The 22,719-nt window shown below is 31.6% G+C and overlaps 1 protein-coding gene across 3 annotated transcripts in view; it reads left to right on the top strand.

Moving 5' to 3' along the window:
* Positions 1–22,268, top strand: part of MYBL1 (MYB proto-oncogene like 1) — a 32,135-nt gene extending 9,867 nt beyond the window's left edge. Inside the window, exons 4-16 of one of the 3 annotated variants that reach the window (XM_025041153.1) lie at positions 1,440–1,532; positions 2,623–2,843; positions 4,408–4,582; positions 6,463–6,537; positions 7,135–7,239; positions 10,229–10,462; positions 11,591–11,719; positions 13,791–13,933; positions 14,356–14,470; positions 17,484–17,600; positions 17,689–17,793; positions 18,215–18,394; positions 19,649–22,268. In XM_025041153.1, the coding sequence (XP_024896921.1) occupies positions 1,440–1,532; positions 2,623–2,843; positions 4,408–4,582; positions 6,463–6,537; positions 7,135–7,239; positions 10,229–10,462; positions 11,591–11,719; positions 13,791–13,933; positions 14,356–14,470; positions 17,484–17,600; positions 17,689–17,793; positions 18,215–18,394; positions 19,649–19,777 (1,821 nt within the window). In that variant the 3' untranslated portion in view covers positions 19,778–22,268. Of the gene's footprint in view, positions 1–1,439; positions 1,533–2,622; positions 2,844–4,407; positions 4,583–6,462; positions 6,538–7,134; positions 7,240–10,228; positions 10,463–11,590; positions 11,960–13,790; positions 13,934–14,355; positions 14,471–17,483; positions 17,601–17,688; positions 17,794–18,214; positions 18,395–19,648 lie in introns of all 3 variants that reach the window. The other 2 variants (XM_006924010.3, XM_015598684.2) reach the window with 2 other exon arrangements.
* The last annotated feature ends 451 nt before the right edge of the window (positions 22,269–22,719 follow it).

Raw genomic sequence — 22,719 nt, 5'->3', positions numbered from 1 at the left:
ATTTTTACAAAATATTTTCACATATACTGTTATTTGTCTCTTACTACACTGTGGGTAGCGAGTCAAAATACTCATATTTGAATTTCTGTACTAACTACTTTGGGTTTCAGAAACCACGTTACCTATGTTCTTTCTATATTGTTATGCCTTTCAACAAAACCTGAAAATTGAGACCAAATAATGAAAAGAGCATAAGTTTTGGAGTCAGTTTGAATTGTGTCCAAATGTCAGCTCTGTTTGGTTTTAGAAAAGTTTTAACCTCTTTGATCTTCAGCTTTCTTATCTATACTAACACTCATTTTCGTAGTATTTTTGTGAGAATTAGAAATGACATATAGGATGTTTGGCACAGTTCCTGACATTTTGCAGATGTTCAATAAATGGACACTAAATTAGAAAAGTTATTTACATTAGCTGTATCAGTTTAACTTAAGAGGTATAACAGCAAATTAGTTTATCTAGAGACCTAAACAGAAATACTATAAGAACATACAGGATCAACCTGATTATTTTGAAGAAAGTGATAACCTTAAAATGGATCAGCATTGATGTATAGAAGTCGTAAATGAAGAAGCTCAGTTTGAATAAAAATAATTTGAAGTTCATTAGGCACAAAGATAGAGCTATTAGCAAACAAAATATTTGTATCTATCCTTTTATATCTTTTTAAATTATTTGTAACCCTGTATATGAATTAATATCTTTGTAAACTGTAAGTCACTAATGAAAAGTTACTACTATTATTGTTATCATCGGAGTTACTAGGTCACGAATTGACTGACTAAAATAAGGCTTTGTTTATTAGTCATTTTTGGAGTTTGAGATGTTTCTACATAAGGTTTTCTTATTCTGGTAAATTCATGTTTCTTTTAAGCTTCAACAGTTAAATAATTTAACTGATATTTAATACACATCTTCTGTATAGTTGTGTTTAGTTTTTTTCTTGATAATTTTTGGGTTATCATTTGTAACCATCCTTTAAATACCATGCAATAGTCTAGTAATGCCTTTACAGTTTTTTGTAGAGTGATGTACCGCTATGTTAGATGAATCTAGACTGTTGTGCTGTTTGAGTTCTTTTATTTGCTCTGTATAGTTTTCTAATTATTTCCTTTTATTTCTCAACCTTATAGACATTTTTTATGGGCTGTATTTGTGTTATAGCTTTGCTCTTGCTATTTTATAGGGCACAGCATGGAGACAAATACTTTAACTTCAAATATATCTTGTTTTTATTTGTATTCTAAGCCCTGCCAACAACTTTAATAAAAAAAAGAATTGGGTCACAGACATGTAAAATAAATATTACATGTTTAAAGAATGCTGTTGAATGCATTATTTTTGAAGACTTCATTCTTAAGATTGTGAAACATAAGTTGGGGCTGACTTGCTTTCTGGAAGACAATTGTTCAATAACAAAATCATCTAAATTCTTTTAGAATCGTTCTGATTTTCAGTGCCAGCATCGGTGGCAGAAAGTTTTAAATCCAGAATTGATAAAGGGTCCCTGGACTAAAGAAGAAGATCAGAGGGTAAAATGTTCATCATATTCTTTTTTATTTTCACTGTGTAGGTGGATTAGTTTTTTTCTTCCTAGCGCATTGTTTTGGAAGATAAAGTATATGTTTAAAGCACTATGATTTTGTTCTCCGGTGCTGCTTGCATAAGAATTGGAAGTTCGGTGTCTTGAAATGTAGTTTTTAATGAATTAAATCAAACCACGTCTGTATAGCTTTTTCTTTCTGAGAGTTTGGTCTGCAGAGGAAAAAATACTATTAGTTTAGTCACCTTGTTTAGTGTTTAGGTTAGCAACATTTAGGGTATAGTTTCTTTTTGAAAATTGAGTAAACATTTTAAAAACAATTTAATTTTTATTTTATGCGATAACATATCTAAGGAAGTCATTCTTGACATTACCCCTTGACCTATAATAAGCCCCCAAATGAGGTAGGTGTCAGAACATCATGTTTCTGAAGGGTCGGATGATTTAAAAATCAAGATAATATTTTGTGTTATAAAAGTCTGAGAAGAATGGAAGAGTTTCTATTGTCCACTTAGAATTGCCCTTTCGTTCATGTCCTTTATGGCATAAAACTTGTTAATATAATTGTGGAATTAGGGTATTCTTATTGTCACTCAAAAAAAAAGTTACTTCATTAAGTTGAGAACTGAGTTGATTTACTCGATGACTAATGATAGGTTTTAAAATGTGTGATCTATATCTTTTTACTTTGAGAAAGGAAGAAATGAAAAGACAGTAACTGTAGATCCTTCCTGCTTCCAAACTGATTTATTTGGCTTTCAGCCAAAGCTTTTTTTTGTTTTTAGGATGTAAGAAATAGAAAATGCCTAAGTCTCAACATTTTTACTGTTATTTTAAATTAATTTTATATGAAAACAGTTTAACTTACAAGTCACTTTAATTAGCACCTTGTAATTTAGATAAGTTCGAGATCAATTTTTGAACTTGGCAAATACTGAAATAGTATTTATTGGTAAAATTGTTTTTTTAAGTTGTAGTTGTGGCTTGGATTTAATGCATTAAAAAAGTAGTATTCTCGAGTTTTGTTTTAACGTCCGTCAGGGTAATACTTTTTTAAACTTTGTTTTTCTGTTTCTTAGGTTATTGAACTAGTTCAGAAGTATGGGCCAAAAAGATGGTCTTTAATTGCAAAACATTTAAAAGGAAGAATAGGCAAGCAGTGTAGAGAAAGATGGCATAATCATCTGAATCCAGAGGTCAAGAAATCTTCCTGGACAGAAGAGGAGGACAGGATCATTTATGAAGCACATAAACGGTTGGGAAATCGTTGGGCAGAAATTGCCAAACTACTTCCTGGAAGGTGCTTATAGAAATGTATATACATTTTTCTGTACTTAAACTTGACCTTTATTATGTTACTATTAAATATATTTGCAACCACTCCAAGACTTTAATTTTATTTATAATGAAAATGTACACTGTATATTATAAGTGACCTTTTGGGACTATTTACAATATATTCTGTGGTAAGAGATATACTTATTTTTTTAATGAAATATTTTATAGTAGTAATTTGTGCAATAAAATGATAGACCTTTGGATTATGAAAATTTACTGCCTTCCAAAATTATGTTTACATATCAGTGCCAGCCAGGCAGACCTTCTTTATATAAACTCTGTTGGAATGGAATCTAAATCAGAGATTTCTTCTGTATCAGATTCTATGCCTAAGTCCAGAGAATAACAGATACACCAGCTGAAATAACTGCTATGGAAGCATATTAGAGAAAATTCAATTCTTAATTAATTATGGTATGATTCAGATCATGGGAGTAGTATATATAGCCATGCGGCTAAAATACAGAATTTCCCTCGGGGATGTGCTATATATACTATATGTTGCACTAGTTCAAATGTTTTCTAATAGTACAGTAGACCAACAACCTTGGGAAAATCCATACCTCACTTAGAAGATACACATTGTTTTTATTGTTGTAATCTCTATCTGTAGAGTACTTCATAGTTTATAAAATGCTTTTACATACTTCCTTAATTTTTATATACTTGTGAAATATGCAGAGCAAACATTGCTGTCTTCATAGATAAGAAAATTAAAACACAATGTTCATTTTTATCCCAGTTACTGAACTTTTGATATTTTTAGGAACTTTTGATATTTTTAGTCTCGTACATCTTTTTTCCGTCCGTAGAACCTAGCTTAGTGCCTTAACATAAATTAGCTTCTCAGGAAATGTTTGTATATTTTATGAAGTAGATGTAGGTTGAAGATTTACATTTATATGAAAGGAACTTAGGTAAAAAGGGAGCTAGTGAACTCTTTCATAAGTATTTTGTTCTAAGAACTGAAGAAGAATATTGAAATTTTGTAATTAATTTGTGAGTTGCTTTTCATGACCATGTTTGTTGTTGCTGGCTTCAAGGTTTTGATCCTCTCTATACCCTTACTCTGGAATGCCCTTTTTTCTGTTCTTGTACATCTGGTTCAACCTTGTTACTCAGATCCTAGTTTCACTGTCACCTCACAGAGCGCTTCCTGGAACACCTAACCAAATTTACCTTAGTAACTCATATTTCTTGTTCTACTTTAATGATCTACATTGCACTGATAGTTTTCTTACTACATATTTTTTTGTTTTCCTAGTCTTTTCTCCTTCCCTGCTGCCATATTTCCAATGAGAATGTAAGTTCTATGAGAGAGGGACTTTCTTTTTCTTGTTCACTGCTTTATCTCCAGTGCTTAAAACTGCCTGACATACAGACATAGAGTTTATCTTTTTAATTTAAGAAAAGTATCTAATTTCACCAGTCGTAAACTTTGTTTTAAGTACTTTGTACATTTTATACAGTATTAGAATTTGTGGAATCTTCTTTTTCTTTTAAAATTAGACACTTTCATTTCGTAGGACTGATAATTCTATCAAAAACCATTGGAATTCTACTATGCGAAGAAAAGTGGAACAGGAGGGCTACTTACAAGATGGAATAAAATCAGAACGATCTTCATCTAAGCTTCAACATAAACCTTGTGCGACAATGGACCATTTGCAAACCCAGAATCAGTTTTACATACCTGTTCAGGCATATATTTTTAATTACTTTTAAAATTTCTTTAGTTGCTATATGGTCTTTGAGTTTCTTAATAGGACAAATACAACGTGTATTGAGGAGAATAGACATTTGAATTTTCAAGCTGAAAAAATATTTCATACTTAGCTGTTAATTAGTGGAGGTTTTATCTCGATAAATATTTTGGGAACAAACTAATGTTTCTTTTGTATGTAATTTTTACGTTATCTGGTTAAAAACCTTGGTATGTACATTTTCTAATACTACTCTTTGAATCTTCATTTATGATTCAAAGCTAATGGTCATCTGTGCTTTAACATTGATTATAGTTTTTTAAAAAAACTTTTATTCCTTATTTCTAAGATACAAGTATATAAAACAGTTTAAAGGAAAAAAAAAGTAAAACATCAAGCCATCATTTTGGAAGATGTGGTAAATAATTGGTTTTCTATGGCATTCAACTTTGCTTTTCCCCCAACCAGATGAATGACTTCAATTTTTGTTTAGAAATATTCATGAGAGTAGAGATTACTCAATTTCATAATAGGGCAACAAGCTCTGTTTTCCTTACAGTGTGTTCTTCTACCTATAAGAAATTAGTTTAGGAATTTTCACAGGGTTTGTTTTATATTTCTCTGTCTGGCTATCTGACATGCCATTTTTCATGTTGGTTCTTGTCACATACAATGTAAAGAAACATGTGAAGAAGACAGTTATCTGCCAATATTCAGTACCTTAAAGTTTTTATTATCTGTCTTTACATTTGCATTAGTCTTAGATTTCAGTAGCATAGAAAGATACTTTTCTAAAAGATACTTTAGAAAGATAATTTTAGAAATTATTTGAGGCCAAGGAAGTGAATGTTTGTCTCAATCAAAATATATTGGAAAGATAAGGGTATTGTACTTTAAGAATTTCTTAATTCCTGAACTATGTATTCATATTTCAATTCATTTAAACTATTAAAAAATCATTCTAATTTTGACTTGAAAGAAAAAATGGATTGGTTTGAAATACTGTCACAGATTTTAATGAAAAATTTGAAAAAGGTACATTTCTAATCCATTGGCACTACCAGGTTCAGTGATAACTGATGCTAATCAAGTATTGTGAAAATTAAGAACTGTGTTAGAAATATGATTCTGCATTGGATAGTGATTTAGATAGGCCATTATGGAAAACATACAATATATTTATTAAATTTTAAGGTTTTTAAACATAGCTTCTCATATTTCTGTCACTGCACACTAAATTTGCATATAAAAATACTCAAAATTCTTACTACAGATACTTTAGAAAAAGAAGCAGAATAATTCTTAGTCTATTGTCAGAGTATTAAAAAGTACATGAGTGATTCTGATGTTTTTCTAAGACAAGTAATAGAAGACGACTCTATTTTCATATCTTTCTACCCAAAGATGGCAATAGAGTGGTGGTAGGAGTAGGAGAGATGAATGTTGAAAAATTTGCTTTAGTCTTCATCCTTGTGAGTGCTTCATATGGACTAACCGCTACCTTTGAAAGATAGCAATACAGTTACTTTGTCTTCTCCAGGAGATAGAGCAATCCTACTAGCAGACTTAAAAAATATTTGGTGGATGTTGTGGTTAACAGATAGAGTGATTGGCTGAAAAATCTAGGCCAAGTAATTCTCATATTTCAACCAAGAGAAGACAGGTCTTTCCTAAGTGTTGTAAGTGTTGACTTTTAATCAGTAGATTCTAAGAACAGAGATATAGTCATTAGATAAGAAACTATTGTAGGAATATTCAAAGTTAACAGATACTTCTAAGTTTTTAATGTTAATATTTCAAGAGTTTGTGCTTTGCCTCAAATTTTAAATATTTATATAGTGTTATTTGTACGACATTAATGATTGAATTACTTTTTAGATCCCAGGCTATCAGTATGTGTCACCTGAAGGCAATTGTGTAGAACATGTACAGACTTCTTCTGCTTTTATTCAGGTAACTTTTTATTTATAATAAAACAGAGGAAACGCTTTCAAACATGTTTTTGAAAGTCTAATAGTGCCTCTTTCCTCATCTATAAAACCAAGACAAAAACAGTACTGGCTGTCCTGTTTGAGTATTATAACATTAAAGGAGAAAGTTCGTTGAGTGGGTTTGAGAAGCATGAACTGTACAAATGCAAGGTGATTGATGACAACGTAAGTAAGTTGGTGGTTTCATTCTTCCAGCTTAAGGCATGCAGGTTGTGAATGGACATATTTTTTGCTAAATTGGATAGAAAATATGTATTTAGATTCAATTAAGTAAAACATACTCCAGACATAAATTTTTTAATTGATATAGATGATGCAATGTAAGTTTTTAAAAATACATTTATATTTTCCAAATCTTTTCAGTTAAAAATTGAAAATACTTATGAGCACCTCTTTAGATACCAGAGGGGTTGTGATGTTTGATATTTGGGATTTAGTAATATTAAGCTTTATTAGAAAAAATAGATTTCATATTGTGTAGAAGAAAATAAAAATTAGAACACTAATAATAAGCAATTATGTAGGTGGTCTGTTTTCTCTCTTATTAAACTCGTTTTAGCAACCCTTTGTTGATGAAGATCCTGATAAGGAAAAAAAAATTAAGGAACTTGAGTTGCTTCTTATGTCAGCTGAGAATGAAGTTAGAAGAAAGCGAGTTCCATCGGTAAGAAATAAGTATTAAAATTTGATTGTGAGAACCTTTATGTCACATGCTTTTCTAGTTTTCATCAGCATTGACTTTTGTATGTAAATAAGTGGAAAGAATATTCAGTATGACTTCGGATTTTAATATGGACTAAAAATATGCTAATTTGCAACTTTGAGGTTGTTTGATTTTGATATGCATCTCTGAGCATATTTTACAATGTTCTGTATCAAGATGCTTCTCCAGTCATAAATGTCAAGCAGACTAAAGGTATGATCTTCATTACATATACTTGTGAAAATAATATGTTTTTTAGAGTGGGCTTTGGTTTTATTTTATACATTCCATGTAATAATGGCTTTAATAGGAAAAAAAGCTTGAAAAATAAATACATGTGTAGAGATTTGTGTGCTCTAAAATTATTTTTATTGTGCCTTTGAAATTTTTTCCCTATTCACTGTATTTAGAATGTGAATTCAGTAAATTGAAAAAAGTAATAACATTAAAAATATGGAGAAAAGGAATATTTAGAATTTATGCTCTCTAAAGAAATTTTTATAAGGATATTGGGTTTGGGTTACCAGGTGTGAAAACTATTGTCTGAGATTTAGTTTATGAGAATTAGGAGTATTAAATTAGGATAAATGGTAATCATTCTAGTTAGATGGATTAAAAGAAAAAAGTTTATACTAAATGACAGTTTTAAAAGTTTAATAACCTGAGACTTTTTGCATTTAGAAAGAGTATTTCTTGGTTTAGGGCTGAATGAGGGAACATTTAGAGGGACTGGGAACTAATACAAAATTACTAAATAGAAAAACCTGAGATCTTGAAATAAAGGCAACTGATGTCTTTATACCATTCAGAGAGAATTAATAAAAATTTGTTAATTGTAATAGGTGAGATACACACCATAGGAAAAGTAGTTTTGTTTTGAAACTGCAAAAACCATGGGCAGATAGGAAGACCAGAAGTGTACTTATCTTAAAGTTAATTTTGGTTTTATTAAGAAGCTACAATAAAATATAACTAGCTAAAAGAATTGGCATTTTGCATTAAAAAAAGAGGAAGGTATTAGTGTTTTATTAGTGTTTTATTTTATTTTTAGAATTTGTTGTCTAAAATCCACTCCCATAAAGAACTGGTTGAATCAAGAGACTGGAGAGTCTGGATTCTAGAGGGAAGGTGCTTCACCCAACAGAGTAGACTCTATACACATAAAAAGTATTTATTCTTAACTATTATGTAATTGACTACCATTTTACTGAATGCTCATTACGTTCTACTACTGTAGATGTGTTATATGAATTCATGGTAATCCTTACATTATCTCTGTGAAGTAGGTGGTTTGTCATTAGGGATTAAGATTCAGGTGTGTATGATTGCAACCTGTGGATTTTCCAGTGGGCCCAGTGATCTCTCTTTTTGAATCATTTTCCTACCTGCAATCTCAATTGAAATGCATATAGTTTGAAAGCTTTTTCCAGGAATTGATTGTAAACTCTACGCTAATGAAATAAGATTGCCTTAATTTCTTTTATTTTCAGGAAATTTTAAAACAGGTGGAACTTGCTTTTGCAACAATGTTGACAACTTGTTTTTTTTCACCTTACTTGAAACTTAACATTTTGTTATTATGACTCTAGTACATTCTAGCAATTTTTATGTTTAATAGTAGTAGGTACCATTTATTGAATGCTTCCTATGGACTAGGGTAATGTGCTCTCTAAAATACGGTAGTTACTAGTCACATTTAATTTTAAATAAGATTTAAAAATTCATCTCATTTGTAATAGCTACATTTTGGTTGCTCATATGGTTAGTGGCTTTCATATTGAGCAGCTCCAGATTTTGAACATTTTTATCACCTCTGAAAGTTCTTTTGCACAGTGCTATACACTTTATATATATATATTTTTTCCCCTCAGTGTTATTGAGATATAATTAACATACAGTACTGTATATGTTTATTAAAGTATATAGCATAATGATTTGACTTACGTATGTCGTGAAATGATTACCACTTAAGTTTAGTTAACATCTCTCATTTCATATAGGTACCAAAAAAAAAGAAAAAGAAAATATTTTTTTTCCTTGTGATAACTCTCAGAATCTACTCTCTTAACGATTTCAATTACATTTTGTTTCTTAATCATGATCTTCAGGGTCTCTTTTCTTGTTTTTTGTGAGACACCAGGAAACTAGTTCAAAAGATAAGTAAATTGCCCAGAGTATATCTCTAGAGGGAGAAAGGAAAATGACACAGCTCTCAACTTCAAAGGATTTACTTTTCAATGTAAACAGGAACAAGAAATGGGATATAGTGTGATAAAAACAAGACAGAAAGTTTTATGGGAGAATGTAAGAGGTGCCTAATTGGGATTTAAGTAGTCAGGGAAGGGTTTCTAGAAGATTTTCAATTTGAGCTCAGTCTTGAAAGACAGGCTATGATTATATATTAGTAAAGTTCATTATTATAAATGGAACAAGTAAAAGTGTATAGTCAGACGGAGTATTTTCCAGTGTTTGAACTGTGTCTTAAATGAGGAATAGGAGTTTTCCCTGGTCAGTAGGTTGGGTTGCACTCTAGATAGGGGGAGCAGCAGTCTGTGCGGAGGCACTTCAGGGTAAAGACAGCTCATCAGAGAATTGCAAGTACTGTGTGGTTGGGTGTGGGTATTCCCTGGGAGGAGGAAGTGCTGGGAGATGAAATTTGAAAGGTAGAGGCGGGATTCGAGGAGTTTGGGCTTTATGTTCTATATTCTACTTATTTACTCTTACTATGATTTTATAAATTTAAAAACAAATTTAGTTACAATAAAGAAATATAGTCAAGATACGAAGTTTAATGGAAAATATATCAATTTTGAGGAAAGAGTATATTTGCTACTATATTTTTAGCTGAAATGTTGTGAAGTATGTTGTTCTAGAAAAAACTCTTAAAATCCAAATTTATGTTTAAGTTGAGAATGACAAATAATATTCAAATTTCTTTTGTAACTTTTAGCAGCCTGGAAGCTTTTCTAGCTGGTCTGGTAGTTTCCTCATGGATGATAGCATGGCTAATACTCTAAATAGCCTCGAGGAACACACTAGTGAGTTTTACAGTATGGATGAAAATCAGACTATGTCCGCTCAGCAGAATTCACCCACAAAGTTCCTGGCCGTAGAGGCAAATGCTGTGCTGTCCTCTCTACAGACCATCCCGGAATTTGCAGAAACTCTAGAACTTATTGAATCTGTAAGTTTGAAATTGCGAGATTATTAAAAAGCTCAATTTTAGCAACATGGTTTCATGTTCAGAAACACAGTTTAATGGACACTGACAAGTTTTATGTTAAGCATTATAGTATACATCATGCTTAATTTTGTTCTAATAGTTGGCAGTGACTTCTGGAAAAAAGGTACATATATATCTTTCTCAAGTATGTACCTTGTACAGAATTTTTATAAATTAAAAATTTAACAATTCGTTTTTTATTATACAAGTTATACAAATATACCATAAACCCAGAGTTAATAATTTGAAGTATTTCCTTTCAGGCTGTGTTCTATGAATATAAATCAAACTTATTAATATGTTTTTAAAGTCAAATATACACGTATGTATTTTGTTGGTGGATTCCCCTCCCCTCACATTATATCGTGAGCATTTCTCTATTTTCTTAACTGTTTTTTAAACTTGAATTTTAATGGCTCCATAGTATTCTATCATATGAATGTAACAAAATTTATTTACATAATAAACTATTGGACATTTATTTAAGTGGTGTCCAGTTTTTCAGTATTACAGACTGCAGAATGTATTATGTAAAGCTTTCTGCAAAATCATGGTTATGTCCTTCAGTTACATTGAATTTCTGGATCAAAGTATATGACCATTTTGAAGATGTTTCATACACATTACTAAATGATTACATAGAATTTGATAGTATTTTTCTGATGTAAAATAGTGTGTGAAGTTTTATGATGAATTATCTTCTTTGATAATAACCTAAAATAATTTGTTCCTTTTATTTAAAATACTTTGACAATAAGCTTCAGCTACTGAATTAGAGGAAATACTATTTTGAGATGTTGCAGATTGGAGTTGTAGTAAAACCATAGTAATCTCTTCTTTTCAAATGGTCTTGATTAAAAAAAGATAAACACTATTTACATATATATGCCTTACTGTTGAATTGTACACCTGAAACTTACTGGATTTCGTTAACTAATGTTACCATAATAAAAAAATAAAAAGATGAACAAAGAAAGCCTATTTCCACTGATAAAAATGAGTAGTTAATTAACTGTGGAAATCATCCTATGTTGAAGATCAGATTTAATTAGGTTATAGCATTAACTTTAAGAATTTAATTTTTTGCAGGATCCTGTAGCATGGAGTGACGTTACCAGTTTTGATCTTTCTGATGCGGCTGCTTCTCCTGTCAAATCTACTCCAGTTAAACTAATGCGGATTCAACACAACGAAGGCGCCATGGAATGTCAATTTAACGTCAGTCTTGTACTTGAAGGGAAAAAAAATGGTTGTCATGGTGCGGACAGTGAGGCTGTTTCTTTAACATCCCCAAGTGTGGCCAAGTTTAGCACTCCACCAACCATTCTCAGAAAGAAGAGAAGAATGCGAGTGGGTCAGTCCCCAGGCAGTGAACTTAGTGATGGCACATTCAATGATGGTGGTAATACAGCACTAAAACACACACCAGTGAAAACACTACCATTTTCTCCTTCACAGGTAGTAGTGTTGTTTCTGTTTCCAAATGTTGATGAGCTAGATTAAATTACATCTTTAATATCTTTATTAGCAGTTGGTTGCTTCGATATCATATAAAAATGGATAATGTATTTAAATGTATACATGAGCATGCTAAGTCAGAAGGTATCTCACAAAGTATAGACTTGGGTTCTAGTGTCTTACAATTTTTAAGAGCTAAAAGAGATGTTTTGGACATGTAATTCCAAATCTTTAATAGGACTTATCAGGAAATAGGCCCAGAAAGGTAAAATGATTTTCCCAAAGTTATCTAATGGCAGAGGTAGACTGATATCCAGTTTTCTGCTAACTGTTCAATAGATATTAGGTATATATCCATATATGTATGCTCACTGTAAGAACTTTATGTGTCAGAAGATTTTCTAGGGATGTCAGGAATTATCTACTTTTTCCTATAGGTACATTCTGGGTAGCAGATACTTATTAGGGCAAGCTGTACCTCTTATTTTATAATGCTCTCTTAATGAACACTATATTCCAGGCTGTGCTAAAAACTTTTCTTACAGCATCTCAGTTAATCTTCTTTCAAAAAACTTAGAAAGTAGGTGGACTGAAATTCAGAAGTTAAGCAATTTGTCCAAGGTCAGTTAGTAAGAGATAGAACTAGAGATTTTTGCTGAAAGTGTCCTGACAGAGGTTATAAAGTTTTATGGGAGAAGACAGTTTAATGGTCAGATAAACTTAGAGGTTGCTGAGATATTATTGGAGGTATTTAGATGTTTGAAGATGAGGATCTGGCAGTACATAATCACTGTGTTCTCTGGGGATGCCATTACATAGACAACATGGAAATAGTGCACCCCCCACTCCCATCCCACCCGTCAGTTACAAAGCCTCCTGAGGAAGGTGAACCAGGCTTGGGCACATTAGCATGTTTCTATTTTGGAGTTTTCCAAACTAGCAATTTTTGTTGAAATGTGAATTCTAAGGTGGAAAGTGGCTGAGAAGGTGAGGCATGATTATAAAGACTTTATTTTTGATGGCAAACAGCTTGGATTTTATTCTGTGGTTTATGGGCATCACTACAGAGTTTTAAGAGGGTTTGGCTGCTAATCTTAGGGTTAAGTATATTGCAAACATTAGAAACCAAAAATGATAGAGCTAAAATTCATTTTAGTTATAAGTAGTCTTAAAGGAGTTTCCAGTTCTTTCTGCTACTGCTTCTAATCTGTTGGCTACAAAAATAAATTAGTATTTCACAACTGTATGTAAGTTAAGATCCAATGAGTAAAATGTGTCATTTGGAAAATGGACTGTGATAGCAAGTTTTGCTGCTCAGAGGTTCTGAGCTGTGTTCTGAATAAATTAATTTGCCAGACAGCTGTATTTCTTATCAGCAAAGCATTATTATATTCTTAATTCAAAGTGTTCTCCTAGAAAAGAACACTTAAAATCATTTATTAATAAACCAATAAAACTTTTTCAGTTACACTGTTGTACAAAACTTACATTTAACTCAGCAGCTATTTATGATTTCTGTAGATTCGTATTTAATAATATACTGTTTTAAAATTTTTGTGTTGTTTTGTAACTTGAATATTTGTTAAACGACTGTTTCCTGAATGCCTATTATGTGCTAAACACTGCTTTAGGAGCTGGAGAGGCAGTGATGAACAAAGCAAACGTTCCTGCCTTTATGGAGCTTAATTTTCATGGAGTGGAATGTAAAATGTAGTATTATTGGTAATCTTTTCTAAGAGAAATGGGAAAATATTTGAAAACTTTATCAGTTTAATAGCTGTGTAGGGATTTTGACATTCTAGAAATTATCTATAAACTCTTCCTTTTTTAGTTTTTCAACACATGCCCTGGAAATGAACAAATTAATATAGAAAATCCTTCATTTACATCAACCCCTATTTGTGGGCAGAAAGTTCTCATTACAACTCCTCTTCATAAGGAAACAACCCCCAAAGATCAAAAGGAGAATGTAGGGTAAGTAGGTATTAAATAATTGTATCAGACAAAAATGGGAAGCACAATTTCAAGAGTAGGTTAGCTTTCTAGTCCATAAATCATAATCCCTATCCATATGGGATTTAGAATTTTAAGAAAATCATACCCTGATGTTTAATCCCATGGAGACTGAAAATCACCTAAACTTAGTGTGAAACTTTGAACTCAAACAAAACATTTTTAATACTTTTTTCTACATTAGTTCTTTTTTGTATTTTAAGATCATAGATTGGAATAAGAGCTGGGTTAGGCAGGCATAGTTTAAAATAACCCTGGCATGTTTAAATAAAACATGTGTGTGCAAGAAAAATTTAGTGTGCGCTCTTATTGTGGTGTTACCTTCCTTAACTTGTATGAAATCAAATTTTGACTCTAACACAAATATCTAAATGATTGGATAGGTTTAGAACACCTACGATTAGAAGATCTATATTGGGTACCACACCAAGGACTCCTACTCCTTTTAAGAATGCTCTTGCTGCTCAAGAGAAAAAATATGGACCTCTTAAAATTGTGGTACGTATACTCTTTTTATTTTTAAGAATTTTCCTGAATTTAATAAAAACACAAATTTTGATTTTTATCCTTGATTTTTTTTTTAACATTTTGCAAAAGCTATTCACTGAAACTGATAAAAATTTTTATCTCTTCGTTTGTAAGTATGTGTTAATCTTTTTCCTTGAATTGTAAATAAAAATTTGCTTGGCTTGTTTTGAATTCTTTCTTTCTTTATATTATATCATCTAGAGAAAGCAAATCAAGTGTCAGCGGAACCCTTTTCCTAATACTGAAACCAACCTTTTAGTAGTTTCAGTAGCAGTTACCTTTAGTAGAATAAAATGATTTTATTATTTAGATATACATAAGCACTTTCCTAATAATATATATACATATATATGTATGTATATTTGAAATTGATCAAGATATGTCTTTAAGGCTCAGTTTCCTCCTCTTTTTCAATGGATATCATAAAATACACTGCGGATGGTTATTTGTGAAGGTAAAAGAGAGAAAAGAAAAATATGGCAGTGCGAAGTTTCAAGTAGTATGTACTTAACGTCGTTGCTGTTAAAGTAGCAATAGTAGTTAACGAATAGAGGTGGGAAGTGTTATCTGTGCTTTCACATATATATTGTCAATCTTGAAGGACCTTAGCTGAGTCATGGGCACTCTATTTCTAGTCAGATACAGATTTCTGACAAATTAAGTTCATTAGAAATAAAATATGATTTTAAAAATATTGGTCACTTCTAGGGTACTTTAGTTTTTTGGTCTTCTATTTTTAGTCATATTTGGGGTAGATTCATTAATGAATTCTAGTTTTTTGATCTAATTCATTTTCTACCAAAAGTCATGCCATACTCTGAAATCTTTTTTTCTTTTTTTTGAAATACTGTTTTAGAGGGTCAATAGTAGGACTGATCAAGTCTTTTTGTCACTTAGCTCCATATACTGCTGTAAACAATTATATTTTCTTTAGAGCTCTCTAGACTTTATGTGCATACACATAATGAAAATGAGATCATACTTTACTATTCTGTAACCTTTTTTAACTAAGTTAGTATAGCATATATTTAGCCCATAATTTTTAATGTTTGTGTAATATTCCATTGTATGGAATTACCTAATTGATTTAACCAATCTGCTTTAGTATTTTGCTGTTCATTTTTAAAATTCATCATTGAGTGCCTAATAGGTGCCAGCCACTGGATTAGGATTTGGAGATGTAATACTGAACCTGTTAGGTATGGTTTTTGCTTGCCTTCATAGGGGCGAGTAGCCTAATTGGGAGTTAGACAAACAATGATTTGAAGACATTTAAAAATTCTATAGTGCCTCAGAGTCATTTGGTCAACATATAAGCTGAATAAAAATTATCATTTCAATAATTGGGCATGAGAAATTAGGTTTTAAGTAACCTAAAGTCCTTGTCACTTTTTTTTTGTTTGGGAAGAATTTATCCATTGCCAAAATCATTTTCATCAGCAATATAAGATAAAAGGAGAAGTGATGATTTAGCAGTTGAAATTTCTAACATATCTGAAGGCTCATACATTTCTTTGCAGCAAGCTGACTTTTCACTCCTCCTGTTCCTCCTTCAATTACTTGCTGAGTACTTACCATCCCTAACCATTTAACTTTCTAGTGTATCTTACTATGAGTCAGGAGCACTGCTTAGAGATTGGCTTTGGAATTGTAATCAGGTACATCTTAAATATCTGTTGCCTTCTTAATAAGTATTGATTAATAAACATTATTACTGAAAATTACTCAAAAGAAAGTCATTTAAATATAAATTCATTAATTTTGGTAGTATCAAACCTGAGAAGTATTAAATGCAGCAATTCTTTGTCACATTAGGACAATTTAAGAGAATAATTCTGTGTAGTGAATGAATTCATTAGTATCTCAGCTGCTTCTCTAGGACATTTGTATTCTCATTGGAGACCACACATATTCCAGAATTCTTTTTAAGAACATCAAAATCTGTGTTTTTTGTGACATATCCTGAAAACAAAAGCTGTTGGAGGAATACACGGAAATACTGACGTAATTCCAGCATGTCTTAGGCTGTATTTGAGAGCACTTTTAAAATTCTGTGTTTCCATTTTTAAAGTTTTTACATACACTGTGAAATCTCATTTATATATGCATGCTGTTCTCCCTATGTTGACTGGGAACAGAAGCTGCTGGTCATTATGTGCTGCCAGTTTGTTCTTTTACTTAGTGGAGCTTTGATTACCATCCTTTTTTTTTTTTTTTTTTTTAAGCACATCTTGGTTTTGGTAGGTGTTTGATATAATAAATTTTTTTTTCTAGAAAACTAAATGAATAATATTTTGAGAATATTTCATTATTCAGCCTATATTCAAGTTTTTTTCCATACCCTCCTCCCTCACACTTCTATCCACACACAGACACACATTCCTGTATTCTAACCAGCACACACACACTTATTAAACACTGTCTCGGTGCTCAGCTTAAGGCTAGATGGAAAAGATGTATACAAAGATGAAAAAGATGCAATCTCTGCTCTTAAGTTACTCAAATATCTTGTGGTAAGAGAAATATTGGTAACTGGTGATTACACACTGTATAGTAAGTACAATAAAAGAGCAAGGAAAGCTAGTATAGTCCCGATCTGTTCTAATTTCTTTTCTATTTTTATATAAAAATACTTGGAAAATAATCCTTTCTTTTTCATTCTGAGGGTCCTGATTGAATAAGTTCCCCAAAAGGAAAATTTTTGTTTACTAGCCTAGAGTGAAGAAAGTACCACTTTTTTCTTTCTTTTTTTTTTTTTTTTTTGCAGCAAAAAGCTTTATTGTGCAGTACCACACTTCTTTCAGTGCTTGCAATGTGCAGTATGATTTTTGCCATAAATCAGTTGGCTAATTTATTTGAGTTATGTATCTATAGGGACTGGGAGAAAATTAAGCCAATAATGAAAAAATATTAAAAATGGATTTATATATGGGGAGAAAAGGAATTGTTATAAAAGGCTATTAAAAACCCTTTTACAATTTAGTCACAGCCACTTGCCTTCTTGGAAGAAGATATTCGGGAAGTTTTAAAAGAAGAAACTGGAACAGACATATTTCTCAAAGAGGAAGATGAACCTGCTTACAAAAGCTGCAAACAAGAGGTAATCTTTTAACAATATTTTTAATAAAAGCCTTATCATGTCCAAGTGACTTTGCCATAATGTTTTTATTGCAAATTATTCATTCTAGCATACTGCTTCTGTGAAGAAAGTCAGAAAATCACTAGTTTTAGATAATTGGGAAAAAGAAGAACCAAGTACTCAGCTATTGAATGAAGACATTTCAGACATGCAGGTTTGTAAAGCATTTTGTTTTCTTAAAGTCCTTGTGGTTCTCATTTCATACTTATTATATGGTTGGATCATTAGAGATTCATAGAAAGTTACTTGAGTAGTATTGTGCCTAATTCAGAGAGAAGCTATTAACTGTAGAGAATAGTTTATTTCCTTGCTTTTTATATTTGTTTTGTTTTGAAAGGAGTTGGCTCTCATGTATGATGTCAAAAAATGATAGTTCTTAAACTTTAAATTTCAATATTTATCTTTAGTTCATTTCTGCAATATTTAATTTTACTACATTACTAGAAATTTCACTGGAGCCAAAAGCTTTCTTGGAGGGAAATGAACAGGGCTTCTGCTACCACTTAGTAGTCCCTTTATTTGTCTCCATTTTTGAATTAGTTATTTTATTTTCCTCTTTCTTTTTTCTCTCTTAGTCAGAAAATGTATTTACAACATCTTTATTAATGATACCATTATTGGAAATACATGACAATAGGTGCAACTTGAGTCCTGAAAAACAAGATACAAATTCAACCAACAAAACATATACACTTAATAAAAAGAAACCAAACCCCAACACTTCCAAAGTTGTCACATTGGAAAAGAATCTTCAGGTATGAATTTATAATTTTTTTTTTAGTGATTTTTGTTATTTATTCAATTACCAGTTTGGACTTCCTGATCACAAATTATGCCTTTTCTTTTTGAATTTGACATTGACTATAATAGTAACTAAACATTCACCATAATTTTGTCACTCAGAGTAGACATGGATTTTTGAGAGACTCATTCATCAGGGCAGATGTAAACTAAACAACTGTAGTTGTAGCCAGACCCTCCTGGTGATTTTCTAAGCACTATTTCATGTTTAAACTAAAGATACTGAAATCCACTTGTGGCACCTCTTGTCATATACAAGTAAGTATAGTTCTAATTGCTATCTTGAAAGGGTAAGTGGTTGGAAGCAGTTTCGGCTCGATTTTGTTGGTATAATGATTTCCAGTAAACTTTTTGGCCTCAAAAGTTGTAAAACAATCTTTTTTTCGGGTGCTGTGCAAACATTCTATAGCTGCAAATGAAGGCTGGAATAATTTTGCTACATTATCTGAAGAATTCAACCTAGAGAATTTGGAGTTCATTGAGGAAAAAGTTCTCTTTACACTCCAATGATGGCAGGACTGGCAATCCTGACATTTAAGCCTTCCTTGAAAACATCTTCGGCAGTCAGACATGGCTGCCTCAGCTCTGTCCTGAGCCACTGCTCTTCAGAGAGCCATGTAGCACAGTCTCTTAATCTATTTTAAATGATTTGATTTCCAAGTGTTTAACACAGAACTTCGCAGGGAAATCTATTACATGGCAGGTTCATACTTATAATGTAGTAACCTACATTATAATGGCAGAAAACAAATGAGACAAATGTAAGCTTGACTTTTTGCTATGACCATATTTTCTCATTTGTAAGACAAAGCATTCTCGGCTCATTTCTTGACATTAGATCCTCTCTTTCCATCTTCTGTAAAATTTTTGAAGGAATAGAGACTGACATTTCTTTCTGTATTAAGACTGATTTGATTTGAGGGAGGAGTTGTGGAGACAAAACTTTTAAACTGCCTCCACAGGCCTGTAAACAATATAGATAGCTGAAAAATTGACCAAAAAAAAATTGATCATAGATATTTCAGTATGTATTTTTGAAACATAGCATCATTAAAAAGAATCAGTGCCATTATCAAAACATTTTTACAATAATTATGTATCAAATATCCAGTCAATTAAGATAATTGTCTTTTAAAAAGTGTAATTGTCAAGTAGTAGGGATAATTATTTTAGTAATTTTAACATTACTATTAATATTTCTTTCCTAGTCAAATTGTGAATGGGAGACAGTAGTTTATGGGAAGACGGAAGACCAACTCATCATGACTGAACAAGCAAGAAGATATCTGAGTACTTACACAGCCACCAGCAGCACTTCAAGGGCTCTCATACTGTAGTTGTTATTAAAATTGATGAAATGTCCCACTCCCGTATTATATTCTGTGCTAAATTAGGTTGCAATGAAATTTTTATCAATTAATTGTTTTTAAAGTTTTAATACAGCCCTAAAATGGTTTGCATCTCTCTTTTTTTTATAACGGGCAGGCAGAAAGCTAAGCCGCTTAAGTAAGAGGGAAACAATTACATAATTTATTTTTTACAAGAAGAGATTTTAAAAAATTGTTTTTAAAGAACAAGATGGGAAAATTGTATTAGAATGTTCATGGGTATTCTAAAAGTAATTCTCACTTATTTTCCTCAGAAGGTATATGTTGCTGCTCTTCTCAATGCTGCAGTTTTACGTCACTAGGTTTATGAGTACATGTAATTTCTGAAGTTAGTCTGTGTATGAGACGCACACATGGTTTCATGAAGTGCTTTTGCCTGTGTGCTGATTTACTTAGACTACCATTTACAAAGAAACACAAGGTAAAGGAAGTCGAAGGAAGGATAGAAAGTTGCACTACTAATCTTTGGTATTTTTTCAAAAACAATAAAATTAACTACAGTGTTAAATGTATTTATTTGAGCATAGTACTAAAAACAAAAAACATGGAAAAAGGGTTTTTTCTTATTAATAAAGAGTCAGTATTTTCATAAATCTCAGAAGAACTGAGAGTTTGTTGAATGTATTGTACAGTATGTAGGAGCAGAAAAACTGTAAATTGGAAGGAAGTCTGTTTTTATAATTTATTTTCATTTTTAAAGCTTAAATGTAGATATTTGTACCTATATAGAGTGTCTAGAAGCTAATGTTGTTTCCTGTTATTACAGCTAACATATTAAAGACCAATTTTGACTTTTAAGTAGTAAGTTATAGCTGCAAAGAATACAATAACTATACTGTATGTCACATCTACCTAAATATTGCACTATGCCCTTTAAATCATGTTGGTTATAAAGTAGTTCTAAAAATGTACTAAATAATAATTTAATATTTTCTTTTTAAATTATATGGGGAGGGGGTCATATAAATTAATCTGGTGATTTGTATATGTGTTTGAAATTTTTGCATTTTGTTTAAAAAAAATGGTACTTGGGTCCCTAAAAACAGTCTGCACTTAGAAATTTATTATATTTACTCAGTGTTTCAGAAGTAGAGAACATTATCTTTTATTTATAAAAATATTTTGTCCTTTTATAAATGTTTTGTGTTCCTCTACAGGTTACAACAGTTGCTTCAGTTGCCTGTTTTAGGTGTTTGCACTTATTTTATTTCTTCTTGAAAGAATGTATTTGCTTTTGTGTAGAGATTTTATGTAATTTTTTTGAGACATATAATGGTGTGCTGTCAACTTAAACACTGACAGGATTAAATAGAATTGTACACTGTAGTTTTAATTATTTATAACTGACACACTCTCTCCCTCTCCACCCCTGAAGTATGCTGCTATAGAAAACAGCAGAATCGGCTTGCTGCTATGAGAGAAGGAAAGAGCGACCACCGCTTGCACTGTGTGAAAAGATAAAAAGCAAATGATGGCACGTTCTCAAGTTAACTTAATGGCATCAACCATTACCAGGCAAATTCTTGCAAATACCAAAATATTTACCTTAAAAACAAAAACAGCTTAAGATTTTCTGATGTTAATAGAAATGGAGATACTAAGTATTTTAATGCCTAGCTCTTGAACAGTAGATCTAAAAGGGTTTTAAGCTATATAAATTCACTAGCTCGTTTTGCATATTATACGTAGTGAGAAGTGAAGAAAATGTGTGTTATTAAGATTATGCCTTGTTGATAACAAATAGATGAACCAATTAAATCTCCTTAGCATGTTAAGTATGTTGATTGCTTCCTAATTAGTGAACTTCTCACAGAAATTTCACTTTGTAAAGCCAATGATTGTAGTAAAATCATACTGGATCATTTAAATTTCAGTTAACTTTGAACTAATAGCACATAATGGTTCTTTTTTCTTTCTTTTCTTTTTTTTTTTTTTAATTTATATAGCCCTTAGCTGGTTTGGATGTACATAGTCTCCAATCACCAGAGTATAATACCTTGGAAGGCTATATAAAGCATAATTTTTCTTGAGCATTAAATTATCCCAAAGGTAATATATTGCAGATAAGCCTGGGATTATTGGACATAGTACATATTTGGGTCGGTATTGGTTGAATCCTTCAGTTAACTGCTTTGTTGCTTTTTGCAAGTTTTTTAATCTTAAGCATGTCAGGCATCTTAAGTCACTGTTATACTGTTGTGTTCATTTGAATTTCAGTGTGTTATAAAAATGCCAGACATATATGTAGCAGCCATACTTGCATGGAAACTGAGTACACATGTATAATACTGCATTTCGTTGTAAGGTTTTCACATTAATACAGCCATTACCCTGACTAAATTGAATTTTTTGATATATGGGAAAACTTTCCATTGTAAGAGAATCTTGCATACAATGTTGACTGTTAACATCCAAAATAAAGCATCTGTGTACAAGCTGACTTGGCATTGCTCATTTCACTTTGGCTTTGTGTTTTAAGGTATTGGTTGAACCCAACATTCTGTTCTTAGCCCTTTTTTTCTCCTTTAAGATTCCCTTCACAGGTGATTTTATCTGTTAACACAATTTAACATGTTACTGTTTACCCTTGAGCCGCATTCAGAGTCATATTTTCAACGGCCTCTAGATATTTCCGTATGACTCTTCTGTCAAGTCTTAAATGCAACATGTCCTATTTTCCCAACATGGCCTGCCCTTCATTTGTTCTTTTAGTGGTGTTGCCGTCCCTTCATCATTCACTGAAAAGTCTCCTGTCCCTCCTTCGCTCCTCACATCTGTTGTAAATTCTCGGCCTGCATAAAGCCACTGCTCTATTTCCATTCCTTTCTCTATTACTTGGATTACTGCACTAATCACTCCTATCTCCATTCTATAGAAATATTAAGAAACTT

Source organism: Pteropus alecto, unplaced genomic scaffold (assembly GCF_000325575.1).
Source record: "Pteropus alecto unplaced genomic scaffold, ASM32557v1 scaffold87, whole genome shotgun sequence".
Taxonomy (NCBI): Eukaryota; Metazoa; Chordata; class Mammalia; order Chiroptera; family Pteropodidae; genus Pteropus; species Pteropus alecto.
Note: the sequence above shows the minus strand (reverse complement) of the source record. Positions and strands in the feature narration are given on the sequence as shown.